At 44.7% G+C, this 12,786-nt stretch overlaps 1 protein-coding gene across 1 annotated transcript; it reads left to right on the top strand.

The window, feature by feature from the left end:
* Positions 1 to 9,587: 9,587 nt before the first annotated feature.
* LOC135505884 (large ribosomal subunit protein mL66-like) lies at positions 9,588 to 12,650 on the top strand. Its single transcript, XM_064925089.1, has 6 exons — positions 9,588 to 10,004; positions 10,938 to 10,969; positions 11,247 to 11,351; positions 11,636 to 11,759; positions 11,844 to 11,916; positions 12,095 to 12,650. Exons 1-6 carry the CDS (start codon positions 9,851 to 9,853, stop codon positions 12,237 to 12,239), a joined length of 633 nt encoding a protein of 210 aa, XP_064781161.1. The 5' UTR covers positions 9,588 to 9,850; the 3' UTR covers positions 12,240 to 12,650.
* The last annotated feature ends 136 nt before the right edge of the window (positions 12,651 to 12,786 follow it).

Here is a 12,786-nt window from a genome sequence, read left to right as displayed (position 1 = left end):
TCCCCAGCAAACCTATGATCATTCTATTAAATCTTTCACACCCGCCGTTCCCTGATGGATGATAAGGAGTAGTGTGACTTTTGATTATTCCATACAATCCACATAGATTCATAGAACTGATATTCAAAATGTCCAATAAGCGCCAGGGAGCACCAAAAGGCTGAATTACCTTCTGCCACAGTGCATTTGCAGTAGTAGTCTCCATCTGGTCCCTAGTAGGGGGGACCCAAGTATATTTAGTGAAATGGTCTACCATTACCAGCACGTTGTGATCAGGGTCTCTGGATGACCTATGCTCAGGTAGTCTATAGACATTAGTTGAAGAGGGGCTGACATTTTGATTGGCACTGAAGGTGCTTGTTTCAGACAAACTGGGGCTTTCGTAAGACACAAAGCTGACAAGTGGCACACCCATTTGGAATGTCTCTGGCTAGGTTTGGCCAATAGAATCTGGCATGGATTAGCGCTGTGGTCTTTTCTGCCTCCCAGTAGCCTGCCCTCCCATGATACAGTTCCCAGCTGTCTCTCACCAGTAGGGGAACCAGCTGGACAATCGGCTCTAGCTCTTTGAGGTACTGGAATGTCCGACACAACACACCCTCTTCCCATGTAAGATGATTCCATTCCCGGAGCACATCTAGGGCCTCTTTCGACTCTCGTTCCTGTCTGTCAGGTGGCTGCCCTCATCCTCTCCCAGAAGTCACAGCCCACTGGGCACAGATGTCAGTTCAATGTCTATTCCACGTTGGTTCAGCGTAATTTAATTGAAATGATGTGGAAACAATGTTGATTCAACCACTGTGTGCCCAGTGGGAGTGTTTAAGAATTCTTTATGGAAACCTTGCCTGACCTGTCAACAGCACACATTTAGACATCTACTGTTATTGGAAAGGTTTTTGAATGTACATGTAAACTAGGTCTACCATATAACAACCATTTCAGTTTTGTAACTATCTCACATTTTCATTTAAAACTCTTAAAGTACTATACCATGTTTCAGTAACAGGAATGGATCTCTGATGGAGATAATGTAGTGTAGCCTTAATAATCATGTCATTTTTCTCTTATAAGTATGAGAAGATAGAAAGCACAGTGCAGTTCTTGAAGGCTCTTCCTCTGAGCCAGTTATCTCTGGTATGAGTGGCTTGCAAGTGTCCTTCTTCTGCATCCTGGTCTTCTGACGGCTTGTTTGTCCTCCACCCCACCCCCACACACAGGGTCTTTACCACTTTGGATGGCATCTCCTGGAATGCCGGGTCTCAGTCCTCCAGCTGGTTTGGGACTGTGTTTTCTGAATGGAAACGAGACAAGGCATTTGCACTCTGGTTATTACGTCCTACACAAAACTTGCCAATCTGGCTACCCATCCCTGCTTGCCAATTTAGCTGAGTTTAGATGTACCAGAGGATTATTGCCTGTATTAACCACAATAGGTGAGGCATTGAGGTATTCTGCAAACGTTTCAGTAACGGCCCACTTCAGTGCAAGGAATTCAAGTTTAAATGAGCTATAGTTACTGTAATTTCCTTCTGAGGGATGGAGGCTTCTACTTGTAAATGAGATTACCCATTCTTTACCCTCTTGTACCTGGGCTAGAACTGCCCCCAAGCCTCTCTTACTGGCATCTGTATACAGATGTCAGCTAGAGTTGGAGAGGTAGTGAGGGACCGTTTTAAGATTTCTGATTCCAGCCAGTGTGGGTAGGAGAGTCGAGAGACTTTGTTTCTTTAGGGGCCAGCCCTGTTAACAGCTCAAGTAAGGGGCTGGCACTCTGGCAAAGTCCTTTACAAATCTAAGGTAGTATCCTGCGAAGCCAAGAAATGACCGAAGTTCCTTTACCGTTTTGGGTGTGGGCCAGTCCTGCACACACACTTGACCTTGTCCGGGTCTGATGATACTCCTTCAGGAGATACCCGATGCCCCAGGTACTGTACTTCTTGCTTCAGAAATATGCATTTGTTTGGTTTCAGTTTGAGTCCATACTTAGCTAGTCTGCTGAACACTAAATCCATGTGATTTAGATGGGCTGATGTAGATATTTAGAAAACACAATAACATCATCCAGATAGATCAAAAAGGGTTCTAGAGTTTGCTATCCTAAACATGTTTGGATCAATCTTTGGAATGTAGAAGGCCAATTGCATAACCCCAAATGCCATCCGATCAAACTCGGACAAATCCATTGGAGTTGTAAAGGCAGTCTTTTCCATAATGTGTTGGAGACATCTGGGCCTGCCAATAGCAAGGTCTAAAGTTGAGAAGTACTTGGCTTTGGTCAAACTGGCTAGAGATTCCTCTATACGAGGGAATGGGTAAGCACCATTGTGGGTTTGTGACTTTAGTTTACGATAGTACACACAAAATCTCAATATGCCATCCTTCTTTCTAACCAAAACAATAGGGGCTGCCCATGGGCTAGTGCATGGTTTAACTATTCGTGAGTTCAACATACCTTGAATCAATGCTTTCTGTAACGATTCTGTAACAACAGAAGCTGGAAGACAAGAAGCAAGTACAGGGTGTGTATTTAATAATTAATAGCCATAAACCAAGACCAGCGTCTGGGCTGGAGAAACATAACAACATCAATGCAAACACAGGAATGAAACAGAGGAAGTGACAGATATAGGGGAGGCAATCAATGACATCATAGAGTCCAGGTGAGTCTGATGAAGAGCAGGTGCGCTTAACAATTGTGACAGGTGTGTAATGCTGAGCAGCCTGGCGACCTCGAGCGCCAGAGAGGGGGAGCGGGAGCAGACGTGACAGTTTTCACTTCTTGGTACATTTTGGGAGGGATTTGTCTGTGGCGCTCTCTGACTGGGGCTATATCTCCAGTGGAGATCACATGCTGCACTTGTTACATCTGCTCCTGCCATGCCCTCTACTTCTCATCATGTCTCCCTAACCTGCCGCCACTCCCCCAATAGTCTCTCTCCCTCTGTGGGTGTATGTGATTGGGTGAGTAGAGACAGGTGTGCTGGAGGCTGAGCGTATCCCCACCAGCTGCAACCTGTTCCATAATCAAGACCTCTACAAATACTCAGCCCCACCACTTCCTCGCTGCCAGATCGTAGCCTCTGCTCAGTCATTTCAAGCCGTTTGTTCTTGCTTAGATCTTGTTATCCTGTTGTGCCAGTTTTTCCCTAGCCTGACGCTGCTTTTCTCTCTGCTACAGTTCAGTACGCTCTGACTCTGGTACCTTTCTCCAGTCCCTCGTCTCGTCAGTCCTTCTTCCCTGCCCTGGACCCCCGCTCTACTGCTTCCTTGGATTCCACTTCGGACCTGGTCACCCTGACCCTACTCCCCTTGCCCCAGCCTCAGTTCCTGGTTCCCTGCTACCCACCTGAGTTTCCCCTGGCCTGCACCCCATCTCCCCCTGCTTTTCAATAAATACCTTAGTTACCTTATTCCTGTCTCCTCGTCTGAGTCTGCACTTGGGTTCACCTGCTCCACCCCGCCTAACAGCACTATGGTTGTCTTCCATAATCTTTAGCATGGGCAGCAAATGTAGCCTGGTGCTTGTGTAACAGTGCTTGCAGTTTCATTCTCTGTTAAAGGGGAAATGTCTACACCTGTCAGGTCAACTAGTACAGGCTGTTCTGTAGTCGGTTGTTGTATAGGCTGTCTGTTGTTGGTTGTTATACATGTGCTAAACTGTCTTGCAAAGCCTGTTCCCCCACCCTGGATATACTCACATCATTCTCTTATATGACGTCTGCAGGGTTCACTACGAAGGCCATGGCAAGTTTTTGGTGTCGACGTAGGGCAGTCATCGATGTTCCTCAGTCGGATAGGCAGCCTTCCCTGCTGGACTCTGAACACAGCTTGGGTGATGAGCAACTCATTCTCAATGATTGGCTCCACTAGATTCTGGTAGTTCTTGCCCTCTTCTCCCGCTCTGGTCCGACCCCCCACCAGGATTTCACTTTTAACCTGGAGTCTTCAGAAGATAGCAATTAATGGTACTAAACATACCCTGTAATCCCATTGGTGGCTGCAAACTTTGGTGCACACCTTCATGGCCTTTACCACACCTGCTGCTAGACATGTCCACTAGAAAGGCAAGGCACAGTGAAATTGTCTTTTTGTCAAGGTGTCCAGGCAGTTTTTTATTGTGTTTGTTCCCACTAGGCCATCTGTATTGGCTAAACAATGGTCTTGGACAACCACAATACCACAGTCAGGAACGAGAACATCACCCATTTTCACATCCAACAGTACATACCACAAATATGAATTGTTCAATCCATTAGCTGCTTTTAGGGATAACCATGCTGAGGAGTCTTCCAGTGGTGTGCCCTGCTGGCCAATGTGTTTCTGAAGAAAATGTCATTGTAACTTGTGATTCTGTGTCCATTAGACAACAGATAGGTAGCCTTTAGAAGGTCAACTGGGCAAAAGAAAAAGTATGTCTGTATCTGATCAATGCACTATCATACAAATGACTGATTGGCTGAGGGAAATTGATTATAAAAAGATTGTGGGGGGTGTTATGTTAGACTTCCGTGCGGCTTTGGACATTATCAATTATAGTCCGCTGCTGGAAAAACGTATGTGTTATGGCTTTACACCACCTGCTATAATGTGGATAAAGATGTACCTGTCTAACAGAACACAGATGGTGTTTTTAACAGAAGCCTCTCCAACATAATCCAGGTAGAATCAGGAATTACCCAGGGCAGCTGTCGAGGCCCCTTACTTTTCTCAATATTTACTAACGACATACCTTGAGTAAAGCCAGTGTGTTTATGTATGCGGATGACTCAACACTATACATGTCAGCTACTCCGGTGACTGAAGCAAGCTGACTTTGGTCTTAAATTGAAAAGTGTTTCCTCCAACACATTGGTGCAGCTGGCTTCCGGGTTAAGCCGGCGGGTGTTAAAGTGCGCGGTTTAGCGGGTCATGTAGCTAAGCCTTCAACACCATAGTACCCTTCAAGATCATCATTAAGCTCGGGACCCTGGGTCTGAACCCCGCCCTGTGCAACTGGGTCCTGGACTTCCGGACGGGCCACCCCCAGGTGGTGAAGGTAGGAAACAACATCTCCACTTCACTGATTCTCAACACAGGGGACACACAAGGGTGCGTACTCAGCCCCCTCCTGTACTCCTTGTTCACCCATGTCTGTATGGCCATGCACGCTTCCAACTGAATCATCATCTCTGCAGACAACACAACAGTAGTAGGCCTGATTGCCAACAATGATGAGACAGGGAGGAGGCGAGGGCCTTGGCGGAGTGGTGACAGGAAAATAACCTCTCCCTCAATGTCAACAAAACGAAGGAGCTGATCGTGGACTTCAGGAAACAGCAGAGGGAGCACCCCCAATCCACATCGACGGGACCGCAGTGGAGAAGGTGGAAAGCTTCAAGTTCCTCGGCATACACATCTCCGACAATCTGAAATGGTCCACACACACAAACAGTGTGGTGAAGAAGGCGCTTGGCTGTATAACTTTTTGAGGATCTTGGGACCCATGCCAAATATTTTCAGTCTCCTGAGGAGGAAAGATGTTATCGTGCCCTCTTCACGACTTTCATGGTGTGTTTGGACCATGATAGCTTGTTGGTGATGTGGACACCAAGGGACTTGAAACTCTCGACCCGCTCCACTACAACCCCATCGATGTGAATGGGGGAGTGTTCGGCCCTCTTTTTCCTGTAGTCCACGATCAGCTCCTATGTATTCCTCACATTGAGAGAGAGGTTGTTGTCCTGGCACCACACTGCCAGGTCTCTGACCTTCTCCCTATAGGCTGTCTCATCATTGTCGGTGATCAGGCCTACCACCGTTGTATAATTAGCAAACTTAATTATGGTGTTGGAGTCATGCGTGGCCACGCATTCATGGGTGAACAGGGAGTACAGGAGGGGACTAAACACACACCCCTGAGGGGCCCCCGTGTTGAGGATCAGCGTGGCAGATGTGTTTTTGCCTACCCTTTCCACCTGGGGGCGTCCTATCAGGAAGTCCAAGATCCAGTTGCAGAGGGAGGTGTTTAGTCCCAGGGTCCTTAGCTTAGTAACGAGCTTTGTGGGCACAATGGTGTTGAACACTGAGCTGCAGTCAATGAACAGCATTCTCACATAGGTGTTCCTTTTGTCCAGCTGGTAAAGGGCAGTGTGGAGATCGATTGAGATTGTGTCATCTGTGGATCTGTAGGGGCGGTATGTGAAGTGGAGTGGGTCTAGGGTTCCTGGGATGATGTTGTTAATGTGAGCCATGACCAGCCTTACAAAGCCCTTCATGGCTACCGACATGAGTGTTACGGGCAGAAGTCATTTAGGCAGGTTACCTTTGCTTTCTTGGGCACAGGGGCTATGGTGGTCTGCTTGAAACATGTAGGTGTTACAGACTCGGTCAGGGAGAGGTTGAAAATGCTCTGAGTACACGTCCTGGTAATCCGTCTGGACATGCAGCCTTGTGAATGTCGACCTGTTTAAAGGTCTTGCTCACATCGGCTACGGAAAGCGTGAACACACAGTCATCCTGAATAGCTGGTTCTATCATGCATGCTTAAATGTTGCTTGTCTCGAAGTGAGCATAAAAGGCATTTAGCCCGTCTGGTAGGCTTGCATCACTGGGCAGCTCGCAGCTGGGATTTCCTTTGTAGTCCGTAATAGTTTGAAAGCCCTGCCACATCCGACGAGCGTCAGAGTTGGTGTCGTAGGATTCAATCTTAGTCCTGTATTGAGGCTTTGCCTTTGATCGTCTGAAGGCATAGCGGGATTTCTTAAAAGTCTGTATTAATGTCCAGCTCCTTGAAAGCAGCAGCTCTAGCCTTTAGCTCTGTGCGGGTGTTGCCGGTAATCCATGGCTCCATCCAGGTTGGAGTCATTAAAACTTGTTTTTCAACCACTCCACAAATGTCTTGTTAACCAACTATATTTTAGGCAAGTCGGATAGGACATCTACTTTGTGCATAAAACAAGTAATTGTTATAACAAATGTTTACAGACAGATTATTTCACTTACAATTCACTGTATCACAATTCCAGCGGGTCAGAAGTTACTATACACTAAGTTGACTGTGCCTTTAAATAAGCTTGGAAAATTCCAGAAAATTATGTCATGGCTTTAGAAGCTTCTGATACGCTAATTTACATAATTTGAGTTAATTGGAGGTGTACCTGTGGATGTATTTCAAGGCCTACCTTCAAACTCAGTGCCTCTTTGCTTGACATCATTGGAAAATCAAAAGAAATCAGCCAAGACCTCAGAAAAAACATTGTAGACCTCCACAAGTCTGGTTAATCCTTGGGAGCAATTTCCAAACACCTGAAGGTACCACGTTCATTTGTAGAAACAATAGTACACAAGTATAAACACCATGGGACCACGCAGCCATCATACCGCTCAGGAAGGAGACGCTTTCTGTCTCCTAGAGATGAACGTACTTTGGTGCGAAAAGTGCAAATCAATCCTAGAACAACAGCAAAGGACCCTGTGAAGATGCTGGAGGGAACAACTACAAAATTATCTAAATCCACAGTAAAATGAGTCCTATATCGACATAATCTGAAAGGTCGCTCAGCAAGGAAAAAGCCACTGCTCCAAAACAGCCATAAAAAAGCCAGACTACGGTTTGCAGCTGCACATGGGGACAAAGATCGTACTTTATCTGATGAAACAAAAATAGAACTGTTTGGCCATAATGACCATTATGTTTGGAGGAAAAGGGGGATGGTTGCAAGCTAAGAACACCATCCCAACCGTGAAGCACGTAGGTGGCAGCATCATGTCGCGGGGGTGCTTAGCTGCAGGAAGGACTGGTCTTCCAAAAGGACAATGACACCAAGCATACTTCCAAAGTTATGGGAAAATGGCTTAAGGACAACAAAGTCAAGGTATTGGCGTGGCCATCACAAAGCCCCTGAAAATTTGTGGGCAGAACTGAAAAAGTGTGTGCGAGCAAGGAGGCCTACATACCTGACTAAATTACACCAGCTCTGTCAGGAGGAATGGGCCAAAAGTCAACCAACTTATTGTGGGAAGCTTGTGGAAGGCTACCTGAAACATTTTACCCAAATTAAACAATTTAAAGGCAATTCTACCAAACACTAAACTTTTGACTCATTGGGAATATGATGAAAGAAATAAAAGCTGAAATAAATAATTATCTCTACTATTATTCTGACATTTCATATTCTTAAAATAAAGTGGTGATCCTAACTGACCTACGACAGGGAATTAATTTTTACTACGATTAAATGTCAGGAATTGTGAAAAACTGAGTTTAAATGTATTTGTCTAAAGTGTATGTAAACTTCAGACTTCAAATGTGGGGATGACGTTGTCAATGCACTTATTGATGAAGCCGGTGACTTAGGTGGTATACTCCTCAATGCCATTGAATGAATAACGGAACATATTCCAGCCTGTGCTAGCAAAACAGTCCTACAGCGTCAACTGGCCACTTCCGTATTGAGCGAGTCACTGGTACTTCCTGCTTCAGTGTTTGCTTGTTAGCAGGAATCAGGAGATAGAATTATGGTCAGATATTCAAATGGAGGACGAGGGAGAGCTTTGTACATGTCTCTGTGTGAGGAGTAAAGGTGGTCTAGAGTTTTTTTTCCATCTGGTTACACGTGACATGCTGGTAGAAATGAGGTAAAACGGATTTAAGTTTGCTTGCACTAGGAGTGCCTGGATGAGCATTTTATTGTACGCTTATAGCCTTATACAGCTCGTTGAGTGTGGTCTTAGTGTCATTGTCAGTTTGTGGTGGTAAATAGATAGCTACGAAAAATATGGATAAACTCTCTTGGTAGGTAGTGTGGTCTACAGCTTAACATGAGAGACGAGCAATACCTCGAGACTACCTTAAAATTAGACATCGCACACCAGCTGTTATTGACAAATAGACACACACCACCAACCCTCGTCTTACCGGACATAAGTGTTCTGTCCTGCCGATGCACGGAAAACCCAGCCAACTGTATATTATCTGTGTCATTGTTCAGCCATGATTTGGTGAAACATAAGATATTACCGTTTCTAATGTCCTGTTGGTAGGATAGTCTCAAACTGAGCTCATCCAATTTATTCTCTAGTGATTGCACGTTGACCAATAGAACAGATGGTAGAGGCGGGTTACCCACTCGCCAACGTGGATTTGGGCTTTGTCTGGGAGCAACATTATTTCCTTTGCGTCATACTGATTAAAGAAAAAAATCTTTGTCCAGTTTGAGTTTAGTAATTACTGTTCTGATACCCGGAAGAGACGGTAGCATCAAGATTATGTACAAATTAAGTTACAAACAATGTGAGAAACCCCCCACAAAATAACACAATTGGTTAGGAGCCCATAAAACGGCAACCATCCTCTCCGGCGCCATTCTTAGATATTTGGGACAAATCATTCACTAAACCCTGAATCTCAACTAAATATTGTAATAAATAATGTGGAAATTGAGCAAGTTGAGGTGACTAAACTGCTTGGAGTAACCCTGGATTTTAAACTTTTATTATTTTCTACCCTTTTTTTCTGCCAAATTTTGTGATATCCAATTGGTAGTTACAGTCTAGTCCCATCGCTGCAACTCCAGTACAGACTTGGGAGAGGCGAAGATCGAGAGCCAAGCGTCCTCCAAAACACAACCCCGTCAAGCTGCACTGCTTCTTGACCCGGAAGCCAACCGCACCAATGTGTCGGGGGAAACGCAGTACATCTGGTGACCAAGCTCCATGGGACCAACACGTTTATATTTTTGTTCAGTTATAAAGTTGGGAACGTTTTGTTTTCATCCCACACAGTACCTGGCAGCAATACAAGATTTTGGGTGGAGGCTGCCAATAATCCTTCAAAGAAGAAGCAGGAAGAAGAGAAGGTCACAATTCCAAGATGGCAGCGCGCTGTGTGCTGGGGTCTATTTGGACCTCTCTATCTGGTGTAAAAAGTGTGGCCAGCAGCAGCAATATGAGTGTCTTTCAGAATATAACCAATTACCCTCAACTCTCGGTTTTTGGGATTATTCAAAGTAGAGGAATTCGACAAGGTGAGATTCTCCTTGAATCCTGTTGTAGCCATATGACAGCTCGCGCTGCTAGCAGTAGCGCATTCATTCGGTAAGCTTTGCCCTTCGATAAGGGTTATTTTAGGCGTTAAAGATAGTTGTGGTAGTTGATTATAAGAATAAAATCATTTGAACGACCACGTTGTAGTTTAATTTCTTTTTTAAAACTCACTAGAAGCACAAGCTAAATTAGCTTGCCGGTGTTATGCCGAAAATCCCCCCTCGCGTGAACGCGCACACTCGATTCCCTCATTGTTGCGACTTGCTTGCTAGTTAAGATTTCTGCTTTTCACTCCGTTGTCAATTTACCTTTAGGATTTCGGCAGGCAAGAAAATGGCCTTGCCGAAACACCACACCCACTTTCTATTTTCCTTAGTTTTGTGGCTAGAGTCAAATACTTTGAGGCACACATCAGTCAACTTTCTATAGAACAAACTTCATGTCAGGATAGGCAACCGAAATTAATAATTCGTGTATGTGTGTTATATTAAACATAGGGAGTAAAATGTAGGCAAGCAATAAACATTCAGAACAACTATTAGTCGAATAAGACATGGGAGAGATCACGAATTCTGGCAAAGAGATTTATTTAGACTAATACACTTGAAACATAGCCAAACTGTAGACATTACTAGTGCCTCCCCCGCGATCAAACCGCCATACTAAAATGAAACTCAGCCTAACGTGATCATTGACAGCTGCCTTGAAGGACACAAATAAAAAATACTCTTTGCTACTAAGATCAGTGAAATGTAGGCTAAACTGACAACGGAGTGAAGAACTTGCAATGAATAATTTATGTATGCGCGTTCACGCGAAGGGGGGTGGGGTGATTTTTGTCACAACACCTGTATGTTATGAAACAGCGGCCTGGAATTGTACTAACTGTGACTGCCTATTTTATTTGTTTTCAGTCGTGGAAAAGAATGAAGGCAAAACAACAATAGTAAGTGATAAGCTATCTAACCTGTTGGTTCTTCATTGCACACTACTCATTTTGTGGTTTCTGTGGTGATGTGTTGCGTTTCTCTAGCTATGTCAATGTATTGCTTTTAACTTAATAGTACTAGTCAATATGGTATCCACACATTTCAAGATATTTAAGACAATCTCTATGCCATGTAAGCTATCAACACTTATCTTGCTAGTAAATGTCTACAGTAGATTGGAAGTATTTGTGCGGTGCTTATTTAGTTATTGACTGTCATTGCATTCTTTCTCAGATTGAGGGGTTAACACAGGATACTCCAGCCGGACCACAGCCACCCAACCCCACAGCCCAGTGCCCCATCTACCGATGGAACCTGCAGAACAAATACAACTACACAGTAAGTGTTTTCATTGACACCTGAGTGAATACTTAGCTACTGCCTCTCGACTGCTCCACAGAAATAATACGGTGGCCATGATCAGTGCTGGTCCACATGCTCACATCTCCTATGTGTCTCATGCATTTTATATCAGTATGTGTGCCTGTGTTTCTGTCTATCAGTATGTGTGCCTGTTCTGTGAGCTCAGACCTACAGTAATTCCCTGTGTTTTGTCTATCAGTATGTGTGCCTGTTCTGTGAGCTCAGACCTACAGTAATTCCCTGTGTTTTGTCTTTGTCAGGATGTCCTGTTGCTCAGTCAGTTCATCAGGTCTGATGGAGGAATGCTGCCTCGTAGAGTCACTGGTCTCTGTGCCCAAGAGCACCGCAAGATCGCCATCTGTGTGCAAATGGCGCATAGAGCAGGTACGATACTCTGTGTGTCAGCTCTGGATACTCTACTATAGTGATGTGTATTTTCTTCAAAATGGTAAACGTACTCTATTCCAGGTCTTCTCCCCAATCACAAACCACCTCTCCCAGAGGGACACGTACCAAAGAAGCCCAAGCCCCAGCTCAACAGGTAACTAGTGCGTGTGTTTTTGACTCCTGAAGTGTCTCCGAATGTACCTTCTCACACCTGTATTGTTTCTTGTTAGACCTCTCATAACATTACCTTTAACATTAACACTTGTACGTCGTCTTTGGCTAACCTTCTGTTGTCTCTGGCCAATTCACACCTGTGTCGTTTTATCACACAGATACCTGACTCGCTGGTCCATTGACTCGGTGAAGCCCATCTATAGGGCAGGGCTGAAGTGGTGTAAAAATCGCATCTCTGTCGGCCACCCAGCTCTCAGAAACAATGTACAATACGGCAAGAAAATCCTCTACCTGAAACATTGACGACATGGGGGCATGTCAACCCACAGCAGTAGGAGTCAGTGTGGGTGGGACATAGATGGGGTGCAGCAATTCTATCGGATGTCTATCCCCATGGAACTCCTGCCTCATTTGGGACTCATCCATTGACTTTGAAAACTAGCTTTTTGAACAGCTGAGGGAGCATTTGTATTTGTCCAACCTATTTAGTGGCTGTTACCCATTGGAACAAGTCATTCGGCGCAATACCCAGAAACAACACCCATTCTGTCATTCGGCCTTTGAAGATGCCCTGGAAATTAACTCTGGAAAAACTAAATTTATCCCAAGAGCAATTGGGCCAGTGGAACAACTGTTTCAATGTAGGTGGTATGTTGACATTGTGTACTTCAAGACAGATGTGCAAATAAAACAGATCTGCTTACTATCCCTCCACTAGCTGTATACTGTGTGTGATTGCATGAGTAAGCATTTACTGGGTCTATTAGCAGAAGTAGCCAAGTGCATGTGGAAGTAAACGGAATGATTTTTGTTTCTGTTTATTTACGTTAAATAACAGGAAAGAAGCATC

Source organism: Oncorhynchus masou, chromosome 19, assembly GCF_036934945.1.
Source record: "Oncorhynchus masou masou isolate Uvic2021 chromosome 19, UVic_Omas_1.1, whole genome shotgun sequence".
NCBI lineage: Eukaryota > Metazoa > Chordata > Actinopteri > Salmoniformes > Salmonidae > Oncorhynchus > Oncorhynchus masou.
Note: the sequence above shows the minus strand (reverse complement) of the source record. Positions and strands in the feature narration are given on the sequence as shown.

Coding starts and splice junctions, on each gene's coding strand:
- LOC135505884 (XM_064925089.1), top strand. CDS start 9,851: ATGGCAGCGCGCTGTGTGCTGGGGTCTATTTGGACCTCTCTATCTGGT. Junction 10,005..10,937: donor AAGTAGAGGAATTCGACAAG/GTGAGATTCTCC, acceptor ATTTGTTTTCAG/TCGTGGAAAAGAATGAAGGC. Junction 11,760..11,843: donor GCAAATGGCGCATAGAGCAG/GTACGATACTCT, acceptor ACTCTATTCCAG/GTCTTCTCCCCAATCACAAA.